Source organism: Photinus pyralis, unplaced genomic scaffold (genome assembly GCF_008802855.1).
Source record: "Photinus pyralis isolate 1611_PpyrPB1 unplaced genomic scaffold, Ppyr1.3 Ppyr1.4_LG10, whole genome shotgun sequence".
Classification (NCBI taxonomy): Eukaryota; Metazoa; Arthropoda; class Insecta; order Coleoptera; family Lampyridae; genus Photinus; species Photinus pyralis.
Window position 1 is genome coordinate 19,594,307 of NW_022170250.1, and position 21,212 is coordinate 19,615,518.

The 21,212-nt window shown below is 37.4% G+C and overlaps 3 protein-coding genes across 4 annotated transcripts in view; 2 read left to right on the plus strand and 1 right to left on the minus strand.

The window, feature by feature from the left end:
• The window catches only part of LOC116160943 (MAGUK p55 subfamily member 5-A), a 75,179-nt gene extending 74,026 nt beyond the window's left edge, over positions 1 to 1,153 (plus strand). For both annotated transcript variants that reach the window (XM_031474094.1, XM_031474095.1), the window contains exon 12: positions 35 to 1,153. In XM_031474094.1, coding sequence (XP_031329954.1) covers positions 35 to 217 — 183 coding nt within the window. In that variant the 3' untranslated portion in view covers positions 218 to 1,153. The remainder of the gene's footprint in view (positions 1 to 34) is intronic.
• Positions 1,154 to 3,384: 2,231 nt separating this feature from the next.
• On the minus strand, positions 3,385 to 5,796 carry LOC116162418 (insulin-like growth factor-binding protein complex acid labile subunit). The gene has a single exon (XM_031476033.1). The coding sequence runs from the start codon at positions 5,794 to 5,796 to the stop codon at positions 3,385 to 3,387; it is 2,412 nt and encodes an 803-aa protein (XP_031331893.1).
• Positions 5,797 to 16,307: 10,511 nt separating this feature from the next.
• On the plus strand, positions 16,308 to 18,640 carry LOC116160953 (insulin-like growth factor-binding protein complex acid labile subunit). Its single transcript, XM_031474107.1, has 2 exons — positions 16,308 to 16,390; positions 16,569 to 18,640. The coding sequence occupies exon 2, from the start codon at positions 16,678 to 16,680 to the stop codon at positions 18,364 to 18,366; it is 1,689 nt and encodes a 562-aa protein (XP_031329967.1). The 5' UTR covers positions 16,308 to 16,390; positions 16,569 to 16,677; the 3' UTR covers positions 18,367 to 18,640.
• The last annotated feature ends 2,572 nt before the right edge of the window (positions 18,641 to 21,212 follow it).

Below are 21,212 nucleotides of genomic sequence, written 5' to 3' on the forward strand. Positions count from 1 at the left end.
CATTATCTTAATTAACATTGCAATAAATTTGCAGGAAGAAGAATTGAAGGACATCATAGAGAAAGCGAGAGAAATGGAGAACAAATACGGCCATTTCTTCGATATGATAATAATAAACAATGATACAGAACGCGCTTACCATCAACTATTAGGAGAAATAAATAGCTTAGAGAGAGAACCACAGTGGGTGCCAGCTGCTTGGGTGAAAGCACTTTAGAATTTATTTATATTATTTATAGTACAAATTAAAACATGTCATCACATTAACCAGACCTTTTATATAATTTGGCAATTTGAAGGGCGAATTTTTTGATAGCCTAAGAAAGTAAGTAGGTACGGAACAGAATTTATTCCACTTCAATTGAACTTTCTCTACACTAACAGCTCTACCACTGCCAATAAATCAGATTGCAAGCATATCTTTTAAAATTTCACAACCCGATTACTAATACATCACAGAGCGTACTTGCAGTTCTTTAGGCTATGAAAAAGGCTCTTAATTGAACATCACATAAACGTGCTGTGATCATGTACTGCGAATTGACAGTGTTCAAGTCTTGAACCAGTAAAGGTATTTCAGAGATGGCAATAATGATTGTACATAAAAACATTATAAAACGTTTAAAACGTATTTTATCTGTGTATAGAGTGTATCTAGCCCTCGAATGTTGTATATAAGAGTTAAAATATATTTGTCTTAGGAATTATCGGAACAAAGTCGCTAATGTGTTTTAGATTGTAGACGTCCTTATTGTAAGTCTTTTATTATTGTTAAATAATTTATATTTCAAAATCTAATTGTTTGATTCCGGTTTAAATGTATTAAGAATTTATAATTACAACGCAAATTATCTATAGGTATACTTGATTCCGTGTAAGATAATAAAGAAAACTGAAGATTGTTGTGTTGTTATCACTTCAGTATATTATTATGTATAAATACTTTTTATTGTACCTACCACTTAATATTCACTCCGATCTTTATAGGTAACCTTCCAATTCCAGTTCTTACAATGGAATAATTAACGATAGTTCTAAAGTCATAGATTGTATTTTCTGTTTTATTTATTGTTATGATTTTTATGTAAATAATAAGCGATATCAGATGTAAATAAAGAAAGATCAGACCCTATGGTGTCTGTTGAGAGCATCATGTATAAAGTTTTAATTAGTTTCTCTTAATACTTAATAGAATGATGTGACGTGTTGGGGTTCCTTTACAATTAAATATTTTACTATGCATAAATCTGTTTTAGAATTGCAGAAATAAATATTTCTCACTATTAGCAAATGTTTCATTCATGGTAGGTACCGCTATTCCTGTGCTACTCATCGTGATATCTATAATTTAGCGTTCTATGTTACTTCCCAATGACTTCAGTTAGCTTTAGTTACCTTTTTGTAATACAACTTTGAATGTAGCATAAAGGCAACATTTTACTTTATTACTGTTGCCATGGGTAACCAATGCTTTGGGCCGAGGCCTACGATACTTACAGGCCGGAGCGCTCGAAAAAGTCACGTGACGTTAGGAGTCATATGAAATACATTACGGCTTATGGAAAATCCGTGCGCGGCTCCACTATTTATTTTTTTTACTCCTGATCCGTTCAACATAGAACCACGAAATTTCAATGAGAGCTTGTCAATAGTACACACAATCAAATTATGGTGTTCGTTAATTTTTAATAACACTAAAAATAATTAATTTTTAGGTTTAAAGTATTGCAGATAAAACGATGTTAGTAAATCCGCGTTTTTCTGTCTTTACATCATCATATTTCTTTTTCTAGGAACTATATCATTATAATCCTTTCGGTGTCTTAAACTAGAATGATATGCGCCTCCAATTATGCGTATATGATGCCTAATCTGATATTAGTATAGTTTTAAAAGGCCCTACAAAATCGCGCATTTATTATCCGCGCAGAGAAAAATTCACCATGCGAGAAACTTTTTTGTTATTACTATAATTGTATCACATATATCGAATGAATTGTGGCCAAAGGACACAAAAATGTTCTTCAGAAGGAATTTTTAAGAAATGGTCTCTTGTTTCCTTTTTTTCAGCAGCTGAAGTAAATAGCGCGATTTCAAGAATAAGTGAACGCGCAAAGGAATTATTATGTTTCAAATAATTGTTAGTAATCCATTTTCAAATTGTGTTTGTGAGATTCAAATTTACATTAAATTATAAAATTAAAGATATTATCAGTCAAAAGTATGGAGTATATCTTATATCTTCGTTAATATGAATTTTGCAGTACATAAAGTATTTTAGTTATACCTTCTCGTGTTAAAGTGAAATGGGAAATTTGCATTGTCCGCCTAAGAGGCCTGGTAAGTATCGTAGGCTTTCATCTTCATTCTATGAATAAATAAAAATAACCTTTTGAATAAGGAAGTTTTAAAAAATAGCATTTTCTATCCAACTTACAGCAGTTTTAGTAAAAAGTACAGCTTGTAAGGAATAGGCAGTGCCGTTTTTTTTTTTCGTTTTCAGAAGTAACTGTTGTGTCGTTTTCTAAATCTTAGAATATTTCAATACTTATATTTAACATCGCCTCATCTTCTGCTAAATTACACGACGAAACAAAATCTTTGATGCAAAATACTCCTCTTGAATCTCACAAACACAATTTGAAAATCGATTACTAACAATTATTTGAAACATAATAATTCCTTTGCGCGTTCACTTATTCTGAAATCGCGCTATTTACTTCAGCTGCTGAAAAAAGGAAACGAGAGACCATTTCTTAAAAATTCCTTCTGAAGAACATTTTTGTGTCCTTTGGTCACAATTCATTCGATATATGTGATACAATTATAGCAATAACAAAAAAGTTTCTCGCATGTTGAATTTTTCTCTGCGCGGATAATAAATGCGCGATTTTGTAGGGCCTGTTAAAACTATACCAATATCAGATTAGGCATCATATACGCATAATTGGAGGCGCATATCATTCTAGTTTAAGACACCGAAAGGATTATAATGATATAGTTCCTAGAAAAAGAAATATGATAATGTAAAGATAGAAAAACGCGGATTTACTAACATCGTTTTATCTTCAATACTTTAAACCTAAAAATTAATTATTTTTAGTGTTATTAAAAATTAACGAACACCATAATTTGATTGTGTGTACTATTGACAAGCTCTCATTGAAATTTCGTGGCTCTATGTTGAACGAATCCGGAGTAAAAAAATAAATAGTGGATCCGCGCACGGATTTTCCATAAGCCGTAATGTATTTCATATGACTCCTAACGTCACGTGACTTTTTCGAGCGCTCCGACCTGTAAGTATCGTAGGCCTCGGTTTAATCTTATTTGTCAATATACATGTGTTAATTATTATTAAAGGTTATAATAACAGACCAGGTTTTACGTTGATTCTGGGTACCTCTTTTTGATGTCATCCATAACACCGGAGCTAAGTTTGTTACCTCCCAAACGTACACCTCTCAATGAGATTAGATTGTTGAAGACGTCCGGGTTCAAGTCGCTTATCTCATTATGCTCAAGGTTGAGGGAAGTCATTCTGTCAAGTCCTTGGAACATTCCCTCATTGACATGCTTTAAGGTGTTGTTAGACAAATCCAACTCCAAAAGCGACTCAAAACCCTCGAACGTACCTGGTTTGATATCATCAATTCCGTTGTTACCTAACTTCAAGTACTCCAACATATGTATGATTGGTATCGAACCCTTTTGTAACGTCCCCAGTTTGTTGAAGGCCAGATTCAGCGACGAAAGTATGTCTATCGGCTTGAAGATGTCGGTTGGCAAACTCTTGATACCGTTCATATGCAAGTCTAAGACTGTCAAGCCGCGGGCGGTTGTAAATTCGTCGCCCTTTAGGTTTTGAAGGTTGTTTTGTCCCAAGTAGAGATGGCGCAAGTATGGAAACACCTGGAAGCCGCCTTTGTCGATTGAAACGATTTTGTTATCACTCAACGTGAGATTTTGGACGTTCCGTAGGCCAGTGAACATCTCTCCTTTGATTTCTGAAAGCCGATTTTCATGCAAGTGTAAGGTGGTGACTTCGCCTAATCCCTCAAACGCGCCCACTTCTATATGGTCGATGCGGTTCCCCGACAAGGAGAAGTGTCTTATCTCTCCCACACCGGCGAACATCCCTTTATTCAACCGCTTTAGCCTGGAGCTGTTAATGTTAAAAAACCTTACTTTTTTCAAGCTGGAAAAGCATCCAGAAGGAAAGGCTTCTACATCAACATTTTCTATCTGTAGCGATGTCAAGGATGATAAGTCCTTAAAAGCCTCGCAGGATATGGATCCAATGGGATTCTTTGAGATATTAAGGTATCCCAACGAACTTAACCCTTCAAACATCTTCGTTACTATGCTACTCAGCTGATTGTTGCTGAAGAACATGAATCGGACAAGCTTCAAATTTTTAAAGGTACCAGATTCGAAATTCATAATCTTGTTGTTGCTCAAATCTAGGTTGGACAGATTGGGCAAGTTGTCAAAGATTCCTTTTTCCAAATAGTAGATTTCATTATCTGCTAAATAGAGCGACTCTAACTTAACGTTCTTGTCGAACGCTCCACGTGGAAGTAACCTGAGCCTATTTTTTGTGAGAGTCAGGGCTTTTAATTCAGTTAGACTATCGAAAGAGGCGGGTTCAACTGTACCGATCTTGTTGCCGTGGAATACAACGTCTTCCAATGCGTGTGCACCTGAGAACATTCCAGGTGAAATCCTCTCGATTTGGTTTTCTGCCACATCCAGTACGGAGAGCTTGGAACAGTCGGAGAAGGTGCCATTGGGAACTGATGACAGAAGGTTTCTGGCTAAGTAAACTGCAGTAAGCTCTGAAAGCCCAGCGAATACCCCATCCAAAGCTGTCAGTTGGTTATCCGAAAGATCGATGACCCATATATTATTCGTTTGTTTGAAAATGGTGCCTGGGAGGCTGTGAAGTTTATTCTTGGAAAGATAAAGATTGCGAAGGTTTTTTAATTGCGCGAACAAGTCACTGGGTATATCCTTTACAGTGTTATTCTCCAAGTGTAGCTCATACAATGAGCTTTGATCGTTGAAGACTTGAGATGGTAACGTCTCCAAGCGATTGCCATGCAGCCAAAGTGTTTGGAGCTTAAATAACCCTCTGAACATGTCATTATCTAACTGAACCCAGTCGTTCTCGCTAAGAAACAAAGTTTTCAGTGATACCAATTTTGCAAGCAGGTTGTTTGAGATTTTCACATGCCTGTTTGTATGAATATACAGATGGGTAAGATTTGGGGAACTATCAAAGGCACCTTCATCAACTTCCTCCAACTCGTTATCGTGAAATTCTACTTGGAACAAAGCATGCATGTCAGCAAATGCTTTCTTGGCAAAGCGCGACACTTTCGTTCCAAAGATTTTAAACGATTTCACATTAAACATTCCTTCAAACGCTTTATCTTCAATATTGCCTACTTTGCTAGAGCCAATTTCGAACACTTCCAATTTTTTTAAAGGTTTAAAACTTCCATTGGGTATATTCGTAATGTTGCTAGAAAAAAACCATAAAGCTTTTAAATGTTGGTAACCTACGAAGGTGTTCGGCTGAAGAAATCCAATCTCACTGTTTGTGAGTTCTAATTTAATAAAATCCGCCCTTGGAACTTTGTCTTTCTCAATGCATTCCTCAACGCTTTTCTTTAGCTGATCCAACGAACTTATACCGTGACAGGTTATAGTTTTCCAATGGTGATTGTTGCAGAGTTTCGATTGTACATTGGCTAACCCAACAAGAAACAGTAGCTTTACGATTTGTCTCATCGTGAGCTAACTGAAAAAATAAATTACCTCTAGAATGCTGTAGCAACGATACCTACCAGATTTTGAAGTTGGCCACGACAACTTTGAGCACGAAACGGATTAACACTCGTTTAAATATGGAAGATTAGGGCTTTATCATACTAGGTAAGTGGATGGTGCCTGTTTACATCGCAACATTAAATAATCGCCGGATGCACAACACTCGAAGATAAGCAATCTATAAGCACCTAAAAAATAAGGCTTTTATGGCTTCCCAAAACGTTTAAGCCTATTTTAAGGATGGCGTGAGCTAACGCTTTTTGAACCAATCTAAAAGGATAAATATGCCAACAAATTAATACCAGCACAACATAAATTATATCATATATGCCTTGAAAGGACACTTGCCAAGCAACCGAGTATACTGGGTCAAACTGGGTCGGTGTGCGGTAAATTCGCCCCGGAAGACTCGCCCCGGTAAATTCGCCCCCGAAAATTCGCCCCCGGAATATTCGCCCCCAAGTAAATTCGCCCCCGGAATATTCGCCCCCAAGTAAATTCGCCCCCGGAATATTCGCCCCAAGTAAATTCGCCCCCGGAATATTCGCCCCGACAAATTCGCCCCCGGAATATTCGCCCCGACAAATTCGCCCCCGTAGCATTCGCCCCATAACATTTATTAACCCTCGGAAGTAATAGGTTGGTTTAAATTAATTAAATAAATATTTGCAAAAATTACGATATTTGGAACTCAATACGGCGAGACTGACAACTCGAAATTGTTCATATTCAATCGTCTATTCGTCTCTCAACGGTTCAACGTCAACCGTATGTTTACAATACATTTTACAACAAATTGCGTTTACAAAGGAGTCTAATTACTCAGCCATTTATGGATGTATTGAAATGTTTTTGGCATCAATGTATAAACAAAGGATGATTCTTTCTTTAGACTTACATTTGAAAATTGGCTCAGATTTGATGTAAATTTGTGTTGAAAAAAACCAACATTGATGAAGTTTGCTGAAGTATCAAATCATAATTAAAATATTCTAAAAAAATCTAACTCGAAACATCCCATTTCTTTAAAATATAAAAAAAGTTATATATTTATTAGTGAAGTAGTAATTAGTAGTGAAGTGAAGTAGTAATTAGTCTGCTATACGGTACTCTTGTACTCGTTCCAAATTCAGCCCGTCGGATCAGCCTTAAATTTGAGAATTTTGGTAAAAAATGTGCAAATGCCATAAAAGTTTTAAAATGTCCTATTATTATGTAAGTATAACAAGTTAAAAAGTAATCGTAAACGATTTACATAAAGCGCATTTCCACTTGCATTCATTTCCCATTTGTAAGATGCAACTTCTGTTAAAATCGTAAAATCCGGCCACAAATATGAAAGATAGCGTTGCACATGGGCAATCCATTTTTGACGTGCTACTTCAATTTCAGTTTATGAGAAGAATTTCATTTCAATGCTTTTTTAAATAAGAAAGTTGAAACTGCGCATGCGCAAACCTAAATTTTGAAACTAATGTTAGATTTTCCTTTGTTCCAAGCGCCTAAGTATCAAATTTCACTTAAATGGTTCCATAGATAAAAAAGTTGACACTGCGCATGCGCAAAACCAAATTTTGAAATTGGCGTTTGATTTTCCTTTATTCCAAGTGCCTATGTATCAAATTTCGTTTAAATTCTTCCATAAAAAAAAGTTGGCACTGCGCATGCGCAAAACCAAATTTTGACATTGGCGTTTGATTTTCCTTTATTCCAAGTGCCTATGGTATCAAAATTTCGTTTAAATTCTTCCATAATAAAAAGTTGGCACTGCGCATGCGCAAAACCAAATTTTGAAATTGGCGTTTTGATTTTCCTTTATTCCAAGTGCCTATGTATCAAATTTCATTCAAATACTTTTATAAGTAAAAAAGTTTGCAATTCAGTTTATAAATGGTCGAGATGCGAAAAGGGCACTGTGAATTTTGAATCGATTCGATTCAACTTTTGGCATTGCGTATTATATGGCTAAAGCTATGCCCATATTGAATTTTCATGCCATTCAGTTCATAACTAACGGAGATGTAAAAGCGATCGAACATTTCTAAACAAAGTTATCGTTCACACGGACAGATAGATGGACAGACAGACAAAGGAATAGACGGACAGACCAACAGGCAGACGACAGATAGCAATGCAAAATTATAAACGATCTCTAGGATCGTTAATAAACGGCAAAAGTGTAAAATTATGGAGCATGTAAAAAACGGTTTTTTGTTTTTTTTACAATAACTTTTTTTGTAAGCGGTACAGAAAAAATTCCTTCCTTGGTACAAGACTCGACACCATAAGGAACCAAATAGCGAAAAAAGTAGAACAAAATAGCTCTTAAGATAAAGAACTAGTAGTGTCGCAAAGTTAGCGGACGGACGGACGGACGGACGGACGGACGGACAAAGTGGCTACAATAGCGCATTTTTTTTTATTTTTGTGGAAATGCGCTAAAAATGACAATACGGATTACTGATGCTATAAGAGTTCCTTTTTTGCTGTTGTCAGTTTGATTTTCAGATTTTTGTATTTACTTTATTCAACCTTATCTTAATTACCTATTCATATTTTAGTTAACAGCTATTTGAGTGCTATTATTCTACCCCCTTTATATACACAGTTATTACAAAAAAAATTAAAATTAAACAACATTCATTTTATGAACTGCTGGCCTTGTTACCTCCAAGGATTAATAAATCTTATGGGGCGAATCCTACGGGAACGGAATCACCGGGGGCGAATTTGTCGGGGGCGAATTTGCCGGGGGCGAATTTTCCGGGGCGAATCGTACGGAGGCGAATAGTCCGGAGGCGAATTTACTTGGGGGCGAGTTTTCTTGGGGGCGAATTTTCCGGGGCGAATCTTTCTGGGGCGAATAGTCCGGGGGCGAATTTACTTGGGGGCGAGTTTTCTTGGGGGCGAATATTCCGGGGGCGAATTTTCAGGGGCGAATTTACCGGGGCGAATTTTCGGGGGCGAATCATCCTACAATTACTGGGTCACTGGGTGAAATTGTGTCACTTGGTAAAACTGGGTCACTGAATCAAACTTAGTCACTGTGTCAAACTGGGTCAATCTGAGCAACTGAAGAGAGTATGAATTGACCCAGTTTAACCCAATGACCCAGTCTCTGCTTCCAAATGGTTTGGCAGGGCCTAAAAGGCCATGGATCGCCAAAACTCAACCATTTAGGTCGTGTGAATTCTTGAATTTGTTGGCAGTTCTAACTAAGAGGAATCGAAGATGACGTCCTCGTTGGTTTTCCAGTTTTTCATAGTGGTGTTTCGATTGCCATTGCAGATTTCCAAAAATGTATAAGGACCAGAAGGCCATAAAGGTCCGAAAAGGCTTCGGCTGCTCTGTAAAACATTTGTACGCCCCATATACACCCCCGGGATCATCTACGTGATCTTTCAAAATCCACAGAATGCTTAGAGAGCGTTCTAGAAAGTCCTTCCCATGTTTCCTCAACCATTGCACTTAGCTGTGATAGTGTCAAAATGGATGGAGGAATGAGACGTTTGAAAGTCATGGGAAGACCCTTGATAACCTTAAAGTTAGGCTCTTAAAAGACTTCAACTTACCCAGTTTGAAAAACACCTAGCAAAAATTCAGAAAATGAGATTTATAGAACATGGAAATGTTTCCTTGAATCTGTAATATTGATAATGAGCTTACAACGCTTCTTCCGAAGATCTTCGGAATATTTGTAAGAGTCGGTTGGGTTGCCTACATACAGGCGTGAAATTCCAGAAGATAAATTTGGTTCTGGCGCCCTTATTTTAGATTTCCGACCCCAAGTGTCCTATATCAAAATACTCCCCTAGGCACCCCCTATACGCTCCCAAACGGTGGCAGGTACTATAGGAATCACCCTGTATAAACAAACTGGATAGCGTTAATTAATTGATATAAATCAACGACGTAATTAAATTTACGTTACAATACGATTCTGTTCTTGTATCATGCATCCTTTTTCTTCTTTCAATACTTTGCTATTTACTATGACCTGTTACCCACATCCCTCCTGATCCATTTTCTTAATAGCAATTCTCCTTCTTCTTTTTCATTCTTTATCTTCCCGTTGATATCAATCTTCATTTATTCACTGCTCTAGCGTTTAGACCTCCTCCCCTCTTCCAGTTACCTTCTAATCTTTCTAAAATCATTTATAATTTCCCTGTTGCAAGTCGTTAATTTGTGTTCGTATGTCGGTTTTTAGTGCGAGCTCTTAATAGAAATACTTAAATGTAACTGCAAGAAAAACAGATGTAGGTACATATTTTTATCGCATTTTTTAAGAAGGGGGGGGGGTGACCACATATTCTACCCTTGATGGTATTCTAATGAGAGGTACAAACTATAACATTCCCGTGCGACTAATTTTCGAGATCAGTGAGCGACGCGTCCTGAGGGGTGGGGTGGGGGGTTAAAAATTAATTTGATCTCTCATTCTATTCTAATTAAAGGTCTCAACGAAAAGAACCGTTTTCTACCAACTACTATAACTGTTGTTATATATCTGTAGATAATTCATTACCAGATCTAAAAGATGTTTCTACGACCTTGAATGCACGACGAAAAGACGAAAAATTTAGTGAATTGAAAACTTTACGTGAGCCGAATTCGTGTCTATCAAAGGTGACAGACGTGACTAAATAGTATATTGAAAGGAAAGGTTATAATAAAGTCTTTAAAGCGCACGCAACGAGTTTAATGACACGACGCGTAACGGAGATACTTCATATTGGCGTTATACTAGAATACCTACATGTTTAATTTAAGTCGGCTGTTAATTCGTAATTAAAAGATTGCCATGCGTATGTCACTTGTTTGCTTATAGAAAAAGCCGTCTTTGTGAGTAAAATGACTTCGGTTGAAAAAGATCCATTGAATGGCTTGCTGCAAAAGCAGAAGAAAAGTTGGTAGGTGCAAAGTCCAAATCCAGTAAAGCCTATTTGTTATTCTTAGGGCATATTTGTTCAAAACTCAGATTGGGATAAAAATTATCTGTAACACGTGAACCTTGCGACAGAGGATATTAAATCTTATCGAAATCGAAAAAAACATGTTTGCTATATTGGAGAGGTTATTAAGATAGTAAGAAGTAGAAGTGTTTTGGATAATAATGGCAAGATAATTATCCGCAATTTGTTTTAAATTATATTTAATATGGAAGCTTAGGAGATACGTTGGTGGTAGCTGTTTATATCGCAACATTAAGTGATGACCTAGTTATCGCAAACAGATTAACATATTTGTTGTTACGCACATCTTTTACAAAATTTAATAACGATTTTGTTTGCTTTGAAAAAACAGGTTGACAACATTTCCCCTTATCCTAGCTTTTCGCGCATGACAACCACAAAAGGAAACGTTAACTTTATTAGTTTTATCGGAAGTACTGGGTAAAATAAATGTTGCGGTGGTAGCGCCTTACATTCAACAATTTCGTTTATTTGTGTAACATGTAGGTAGGTTGATACAGTCATAAGAGAGTAAAGGTTTGGGGTGCCCGAACGGGAATTTGCCATAATTACAAACTTTTATTTTTCCCTTATTTCGCTGGTTTCGTTGCCGACATTAGATGCGGGTTATAGCAATGATCCTTTTTAAAACATTGTGTGCAGCCGTGGTAGAAGCACCCCATTGTTTCGAGGACTTGATGCTATGTAAAATGTTTCTGGGAAATGACCAATAAACCATCTAGTACGATTTCTTTCCCGTTAACAGCGTGCAAGATGTTACTTTTCTTACTTTCTCCTCTCCTATTTACCACTCAATTGCTAATTTTGATTTATTATCTTCAAATCGATACCCGTGTGTGGGAATGAAATCAATAGCGCCTGGTTTCAAAAATTTTCCGATGACATTGGTAAATAGTCTTCCCCTCGGCGTTCCCCGACCCAATTTCTTTGTTTTCCTTGAATTTCGATCAATTTTCAAGTTTATTATAATGATGTGGGAAAATTATCTTTTAAACCATACGCTATAGGTAGTTTGACTAGAGCCATTGGTTCAAAGAGTCCAAAAATGTGACATTTTCGATAGAAATAGAAATGATTTTAGACTCTCATAAAATCATCTCCGGTTTAAGTAAAGTTTTGGTTCAGTTGTAACTGTAAGTCTCAAGAATCCCTAAAAACCTTTTATGCCATGATACTTTAACACTAATACATGTAGCCCAATCAGGATTGGCCATAGCTTTTAAAATTCTTAGAACCTAACGCATTTAATTACTTTTCTGGATTTTAGATTTCCTTTGAAGTACAGTACAGGTCGAAACGGCCTTATTGACCTCAAAAAGGGCTCGTATACTGCAAATCTGTAAACAGACAAAAACACAACAAACAACAAGAGGCACTGCACAAAATATCGCGTATAGCAATGTAATGTCTGACACTGAGGCTAATCGTATACTGAGAACTGCAAAAAAATGGCTCAATAACTCGAATGGCTTTAACCTAGCAAAAGTAAAATTTGGTTCTGGCTATTAAATAGCAATGTAAAAGAACTAGTCTGAGTAAATTATTTGAAGCAAAACTAACCGTAACTGAAAGATCGTTGGTTTTGGTCTCGGACCAAGTATCGTTAATTTCAAAACGTGTTTACAAAGCAACGGTATCTAATATCTTAAATAACACACCTAATCGGAATAAAACTAACAGAAATGAATAACAAAAGGGATCGACAACAAATTCACTTGTCGGACGTTATATCCTTCGTAACAAAGCAAGTAGGGTAAGTGAAATCGGATGTATCGGATCAATTTACACAGTTACAATCTTCAAACGATTCGTAAAAGTTACTTGCGATTGGATTTCCGGAGCATATGGGTACATCTCCAGGTATAAATCTAGAAACAGGTCAATTTTGATAGAACGAATTAGGTTAACGAACTTCTTGTAATGCGAATGTTAATGCGTAATTGTTACATACCCCAAAACGGCCTTAAAACTTGAAAGATAAATCCGCAAATAGCGTCAGCGAAGCTTGAAAGTAGAATAACGAAAGAAAACTTCACTCAATTTAACACAGCGCCAGTATATCCCAAAAATAGTCGCCCAAATTGTCAAATAAGCAATGGCGTGTATCGTCTTGCAAGTAATAATCGAGAATGCGTCTTGTACTAGGAGTGCGCGCGTCGGAAGACGGAAAACGATTCAAAGAAATCTACCACAAGGGAACTATAAAACTAGTGAATTACAAAGAAGTTACCTAGATGCTAACACGTCGCCCACTATAAAATAAAGGCAATAAAATAAAAAATAAAAATAAAAATAAATAAAAATAAAGCGTCGCATCCAGCAAGGGTTAAATCCAGATCGATAATATCAAACGAAAAAAAAATCGTCACAGTCTTATTACGGCAGTGTACTGGCTGTACAAAACATCCTTCGGTAATGGTCCCCAATTGTAGGGCTACTTCGGTTTGTGAAGTGTGTAATGATCTTAGCCTCCTACTATCTTGGCGGTCTAACGCCAACTTCAAGTCACGCCGGAATATTTGACCATATTCCGTAGTAGCGGGAACGCCAAACTAACATGGCTACCTATTTGAATATTCTCAGGGGCCACTCCGAGTGCACTAAAATCGTGATCGTCATGTAGGACACCTACGTTGTGTAATAAGCAGGCACTGAGGGCGTTTTATGGGCAAGGATCACCAAAAGCAATAGCTGATTAAGATTATATTGAAACCAATACCAATACGGCGCCCCTGCAGAGGGTCTTAAGCGGTTCTATAATACTACTCCGGCATTTACCTTACGAATTAGGAAAACTGCAGGAAAACCTAATTCGGAGTAGTCCTATAATGAACAAAACCTACAGCTAACATCTAATGTACAGCACTTTTTAGCCCTCTAGAAACCGGGATAAATACTACATGCACGCTATGAGTAACCAAAATGGAATCGAGCCATTCCCCAGGTATTACAACACATACATCAGACAAAACTAAGAGATATTAAATATGCCTCGCCGGGCGGTAGGATTACCCAGGCCCAGTGAGGTGCCTGTAGACGTGGGCTAAAGTTGTTGGGTTTCGGAAGGAGTGAAAATGTTAGTGTTAGGTTCACCAAGGCCCGTATAAACTTGAATAACTTGAATCCCCTCTAAACAAGCATACTTCCCTCTTGATTACTCACAGCCCCAATTAAGCAAATATAATGAAATGCAATGAAATAATCGAGAGCGACTAAAAAGCACAATACACATGCATGTATGTACAGCACAGATACAGCCCTACCGACAATGAAACATGATTGCCAATGCCAACAAAGGTTACACATTAAGAGGTACAAGTGATTGAATCCAATAAGTACATAAGTAAAGGGTTACAATCTGCATTCAAATTACACACATTTATAGATTAATTGAATAAAGCAAATACCTCACCTGATATAAAAACCAAAAGCACACAGCAATGATTAAGGTATAACAAAATATTTCAAGATAAGCCGTACTTTACACTTAAGCCGGTTACAAGAAAAAGGCCAGGAACACACATGTTAAATCGTATTTACTGACTACCCCAAGCCACGCTCTAACTTGATCTCTTAACACCCCCAAAAACCACCCCGAAAATCGCCCGTTCCCTGCATTTCACGCATTTCTAGGGAAAAACTGGACTGCAGGTGTTTGAAATGGTAAACACATGTGGTCTTCCGAGAAATTCCATCCGTCTCATCTTCGCTCTCTTTCCCTTTTCTGTAATCCCATCAGATTTCGGTTGGCAGCTTGTTTGCTAAGGTTGGGGCATCTCAAATGTGATTCCTGATGTGCACTGTTCTAAAATTCAGCCATTTCTATTGCTTCGAAGGCTGGTTTGTCAAAAGCCCCTTTTGTATCTATGGATACTCCCAGTGTGGACTGTTTCGGTTCCTAGTAGGTAAGTAACACCAACATGAGCTCACTTTGACCTTGAGTTATGCTAGCGCCAACTCCAAGCATGGTTGTTTTCTAAACCCACTGAAGGTCATTGTGGTTGTTGTCTCAACTCACTGAAGGTCATCGTAGTCGTGTCTAAAATCAATTCGATCGTGATTGCTGTCCAAACGAACTAGGGTTCTTTCCTGAACTATTGTCATTGAAAGGTCAACGTGGTTGTTGTCTAAACTAAAAACCCACTGAAGGTTAAACGGTGGGGTGTTTTTCTGGACTAAAGCGTCACTTAAGGTGAAACGTGAGTTCTGTGCTACGCCATCACTCGATCGCAATGTTGACGTTGAAGGTCAAACTTAGACGAGAGTTCGGTGCGCTGCATTCAAGATCCTAGGCGAAGGTTTCTTCCCCAAACCTAAGCAACCTGACTTTTGTATGATCTTTATTTGATATTAAATAGGGTTTGATTACAAAGACATACGATTCATGTTGGTGGTACGGCTACGATTAGAGCCGCCTCCCCTTCCAGCACCCTTAGATTCATCTCACGTGTGGAATGGCTTGAGTGATTTTGAGGGGACGGACGACTTTAGTCAGGGAGGTAGTACAAAGGTCTGAATTTGAGACAAAGGTACGCATGGACCCTGTCCATCGTCCTATCGAAATCTAAAATCCAGAAAAGTGATTAAATGCTTTAGGTTCTAAGGATATTAAAAGCCATGGGAAACCCTGATTGGGCTATATGAGTGTTAAAGTACCATGGCATAAAAGGTCTTTAGGGATTCTTGAGACTTACAACTACTGATGTTAAATTACACGTTTTTTTTAAAGTGCGTAATATTACGAGTAAAATTACCAATTGTTTATGTTTTTTATGTATTTTATGTAATTTATGTAACGTACCATTTTTTTTAAAAAAAACGTAATTTTACAGTAAAATAGATAAATAGATAAATAGATAAATAGATAAATAGATAAATAGATAAATAGATAAATAGATAAATAGATAAATAGATAAATAGATAAATAGATAAATAGATAAATAAATAGATAAATAGATAAATAAATAGAATAAATAGATAAATAGATAAATAGATAAATAGATAAATAGATAAATAGATAAATAGATAAATAGATAAATAGATAAATAGATAAATAGATAAATAGATAAATAGATAAATAGATAAATAGATACTAACCCTCACCTTTAGAGAGGAAAACCCATAACTGGGCCTCCCCCCCCCCCCTGGCGATTAGGTTACCCTGATCGTTTTCCTCAATGCCGAATACTACCAGCTTCCCTTGAGGTTGATCTTTCACGGCTCTGTGAAAAAGACACCAGCAGGCTGCTTACCTCCGCCCAGGAATATATTAGTTAATAGTAAAAGGAGCGATCAGTGTAGGTGCTCTAAATGTACTGACCTAATCTGCCCTAATACTTGAACTTGACCCATTATCGGCAGCTTCAGATCGTGACCTTTTCGATTAATCTTCTCCTCGATGAGTTCATTGCAGTTCATACTGAGATTCGTTTCTTAAATGAGCGTTCAGCACTGCTAAGTAACCAAGTATTCGTTCTACAATTTTTTAAAGAGCAGCATGAGATTATTGATTTTAATAATTGGACTAACCGCTGTCCAATCAAGGGACTGCAACCTGGACTTGTCAAGTATAACATCGTGTAACAGAATAAGTTCTTTGGAACAATTTGAAAAAGGCATTCGGGAACGAGTGGAATTTGATCGTGTACCAATTACAAGGATCTTCAGATTGGAGTTCAAACACAGTGCGATAGGATTTCTTGATCCGAACGCCTTTCTCAATTTGGGTCACTTGCAATTCTTACGGATTCGTTACAGTAACATCACCAGTATACCTAGTGGAAGCTTTAAAAACTTACAAAAATTGGAAGATCTTCAAATTGGATCGAGTACGATAGGATACATCGAGGATGGGGCTTTTAAAGGGATGTTCCGTCTACAAGGAATGCAAATTTACGACACTGAAGTGATACGCTTCCCCAAAGATTCCTTTATTGACATGAGCGCTTTGCTTACAGTGGACTTTGATGATAACAAGCTGGAGGAAATTGAAGAAGGCGCCTTTGACAATTCTCCAAATTTGAACAGACTGCTCATATGTCGTAACAAATTTGAAGAGCTTCCAAAAAAGCTCTTCGCAAAATTGTTGTCCTTGGAAACCATTGACCTCACTGGGAACGAATTGAATGCATTGCACGATGACGCATTTAAAGGATTGACCAAGCTCAAAACCCTCCACCTGGGAGGCAACCGCTTGGACAAATTACCCGCGGGACTCTTCCACGAGGTAAGTTCTCTAACCGAATTGCATTTGGAAAGTAACAGATTAACTGGAATACCCGATGGTCTACTGGCAAGCTTGAAGAATCTTGAGAAGATCTACCTCTTCAAGAATAAAATTGAAGGTTTGCCGGGGAGTCTCTTCAAGCATAATTTAGCGATAAAAACCATCGAACTTTCTGATAATCAGCTGAGGGAACTGGATGGTAATACGTTTTCAGGTCTCCCCTACCTCAAACAGGTTACATTAGCAAGAAACCAGCTTACGTCACTACCAGATGGCGTCTTTTCGGGATTGCCAAGGCTCGTAGAGCTCGATTTTGCTGCAAACAGAATCGAGACCATCACCTCTGGTGTGTTTTTGGGTGTAAACTCACTGAAAGAGGTTTCATTCAGTGCAAATAACTTAAGCAAGATTGAACCTTCATCTTTGGATGGACTGACTCAGCTCGTCGCCCTAAATCTCGGGAAAAATAAACTCGAGTCGCTTCCTCGTGGAGTTTTTGACAGAAACGCAAAACTGGAGTTTCTAGACCTCAGCAGGAATGAGATAGCTGAACTGAGCGAGGGGATTTTTGACAGCTTGACCAACTTGAGAAAATTGTATTTGCAACGGAACCAAATCAGAAGCCTACAACCCCGTATCTTCCAGGGGTTAAAGCGGATCGAGTTTCTGTCAATCAACGAAAATAAGCTGCACAGCATTACTGCAAAGATGTTCGAGGGTTTCCCTTTGGACAACCTCTTCATTTCAAAAAATCCGATTAACCACATAAACTGCGAGGCGTTTCAAGATCTATCATCGCTCAAGTCGTTCGAAATGGAAGACCTCCGGGTCAACGATTTCCCATCCAGATGCTTTTCCAGTTTGGTGAACGTGACCTACTTCGGAATTGAGGGGTCAGGGGTAAGCGCGCTGAAGAAAGAGAGTTTCTTTGGAATGGAGAATTTGAGGTCTCTCCACTTGGTCGGCAACAACATTTCGCGCATAGAAGATGGCGCTTTTAAAGGACTGGCAGGGTTACAAGCGCTGTCTTTGCACAAAAACCGCCTGTCGGAAATTAAGCGGGATATGTTCGCCGGTCTGGACAAGCTTGATACGCTCGTTCTAACTGGGAACAATATTTCCACGATTGACAGTGATGCATTTGATCTACTTCCTAATTTGCGATTCCTTAGCCTTCCCATACTGAAAGGGGTGCGCTTGGAAGGTCAAAATGCAACTGGTGCAGTAATTGAAGTTTTTAGGAACTTTTCTATTAATCCACCTTCAAACGTTGATTGGAAGATGCTATGCAAAATAGATTCCAATAAAAAACGATACCTGGTTTGCTGAATGGTCTTGAATGTGTCAATGGTGTTTCAGAGGGATTTTCTAGTAAGATGAATCTATAAACAAAGTCTCTACAACCTGTTTGAACAAACCCAAAGTTTTGTGCGTCGCGTGTCGACTATGTGACTAGTTTCCGTTCGGAATTAGTGTTTTTTTGTGATTTATTGCGATTTGTAACTCGCAAACTGTAAGTAATATTAAAATTTCTGTTTAAATTGTAATCGAACGTATATGCGGGGTTTGTTTATTAGTAGTCCCATTTTGTTAAATATTTAATTTGTGGTCGTAGAATAAATTTTGTATATGTAAAATCATGCAAGTCGTGTGCTCATTCGATCCCTTTAACGATTCAGAGAGATGTCTCATGCTCAATTACGATTAGTCTTACTGAGCCGTGCCAAAAGTTAATTTCAAGTGCGTTCAAAATTTGGTGGGTGACCTTTTTGGAGTTTAAGGAGCTTGATCTTACCCATTTTGCTTGGAATCAGAAATTTTTTTGTGCCTGGGTGTAATGAGAGGAATTTCATTAAAGAGCTAGTGAGGTTTGAGGTGTTTTGTATGCGACCAGAAATTTAAGGGCATTTTTTATTCGCTTGAATTCATTTTTTTGTGTATGGTCCTTTTTTGTCGAGCAAATGCACACAGCAATATATTATGAAGATAGGAATGTCAAGCGGGTTTCTTCAAGGGCACTGCTCTTGTACCAAATGTATTTTCTGATTTTTTTGTAGTGACTTACATAGGACACTTCGTAAATGTATGGCACTAGGGTGCTTCAAGGGTCTACCCAATTGTTTTTTATAGACATACGAGGCTAGGAACTTCGACCGAGTGACCTCTAGGGTCAAGGAGCATATTATTGCTTTCAAGGTTCGCAGAGGAGATTGAAGGTTCCACAAAGCAACGAACGGCCGTGATAGTTTCTTAAGTACTTTCCAGGGCATTGAAAGGATTCCCCATTGGGGCATTTTAGGCATCTTCCGGATGTCTGTAACCATCTCTTGTTAAATCCATCTTGTTTCCTAGAGCAGTTAAATGCTTTATGGAGCATTCAAACGCATTCCCAAAAAATAGAATTCCCGGAGTATGGAGGAGAAATATACTGAAGATACCCTCAACAGTTTGAGCTATAAGTTATTTGTAAAAACAGCCGCCTTTGCTAAGGTATACCTCGCCCGTTTGCCACCACCGGAACAACATTTCACCGAACTTACCACCAAGTTCAGAAGTATTTGGGAGTAGAAAAACATGCCACTCGATGTGGATGGAAGAAGATACAAGAGGGGATCATTTCAACATCGATGATGAGCGAAGTGGCGTCCCTTGGAAGGCTGCAGCGGGGGGGGGGGCTGTACCTGCGTGAACTCTGTAAATTTTGCTCCGGTTTTGCTTGCCATAGCGTCGCTAAGCTTTAAATTGCCGAGGAAGGAGAAGACGCCAAATGAACTTTGATGGTGAAAACCTCCGTGAATTTGGCAGTACTCTTTCAAGAAAATGAAAAACTATTATAGCTACAATTTTATGATATTTACTTCTAAGGACACAAACATTTGTTTTACAAAAAAATTTTTAACTAAATATTTTATATATATATATATATATATATATATATATATACTCGATAATTTGAATCATAACATCCCAAATATGGATCCACCAATACAATTCTAATCGTTGTCCCTTTCGTAATACTATAACAATGAAATCCCATTAATAACAAGTTTCGATTGGATAATATGATATGGTAGTCAATATTAGATAATGACAAACAATTTTTGGAAATTCATTTACCAAGTGTTTAGTAACGCTGCTGATTTTGTTTTTGTTTTTTTCTCTATCGAATGACATAAAAACTCAAGATGTCGTCCATAATAAATAAGAAAGGTGATGTAATTTACTCAAAACTCACAAGTGATAAAAATTCTAGTCTAGGACCATCATAAAGCTGAGAAAAAATTACTAAAGGTCTGTTAAAACTATTTTTTTAAATCTTTGAAAATAAATGAAAATAGTCATTTTTCAGTTTTTTGACCATAAGTTCGTTGTTGTAGAGCTACAAGAAACTCTGAAATCTACATAAAATCCTGCAATTCTTTGCTCATTTACGCGACCTTACATCTCTTATGGTTTATGAGATCCCCATACTAAACATCGGAAAAAACTCACCCTGTATATTCGATAAACAGCATGGATTTATGAAGGGAGGGGAGCAATTTGGACATATTGTTGTCGATTTTCCAATCACAAATGATGACTCCAACCAAAACGGAATATCTTTAAAAGATATTACAAAGTATAAATTACAACCCAAAATTATAATGTGACCCGACGCTGCTGATTGTGTGTGTGTTTTTTTTAAACCAGTCATAAATTCGGTCAACTATCTTATTATTTTTTTGTTTTTCTCGGAAACAGAAAACGTTGGAATCGTAATTTTTGAGGACAAAACAGCACTAACGTAGCACTAACGATCGTATTGTTTTTTTTAAACAAATCAAGGGTGCAACTGCATGCAATATTTTTTGTTTTTCTTAGGAAAGGTAGAATGTTAGACTCGCAATATTGGAGCACAAAAGAGCACTAATGTAACACTAACGATCGTATTAGTTTTATTTAATAACGAGTCATGGGTGGGGCCAACTTCACACAATAGGTACTTTAGTTTTTTTCGTTTTTCTTGCAAAATGAAATGCTCAGGGAAATGCTGAAATCGAAATATTTGAGAACAAAACAGCACTAACAATTATAGTGGTTTCATCTAATTAAAAATGTATGGGCGGGGCTAACTTCACGCTTGACTTTTTTAGGAACAGCGAAAGAATTTGACCGTTTGTCTGGCATTTAATAGT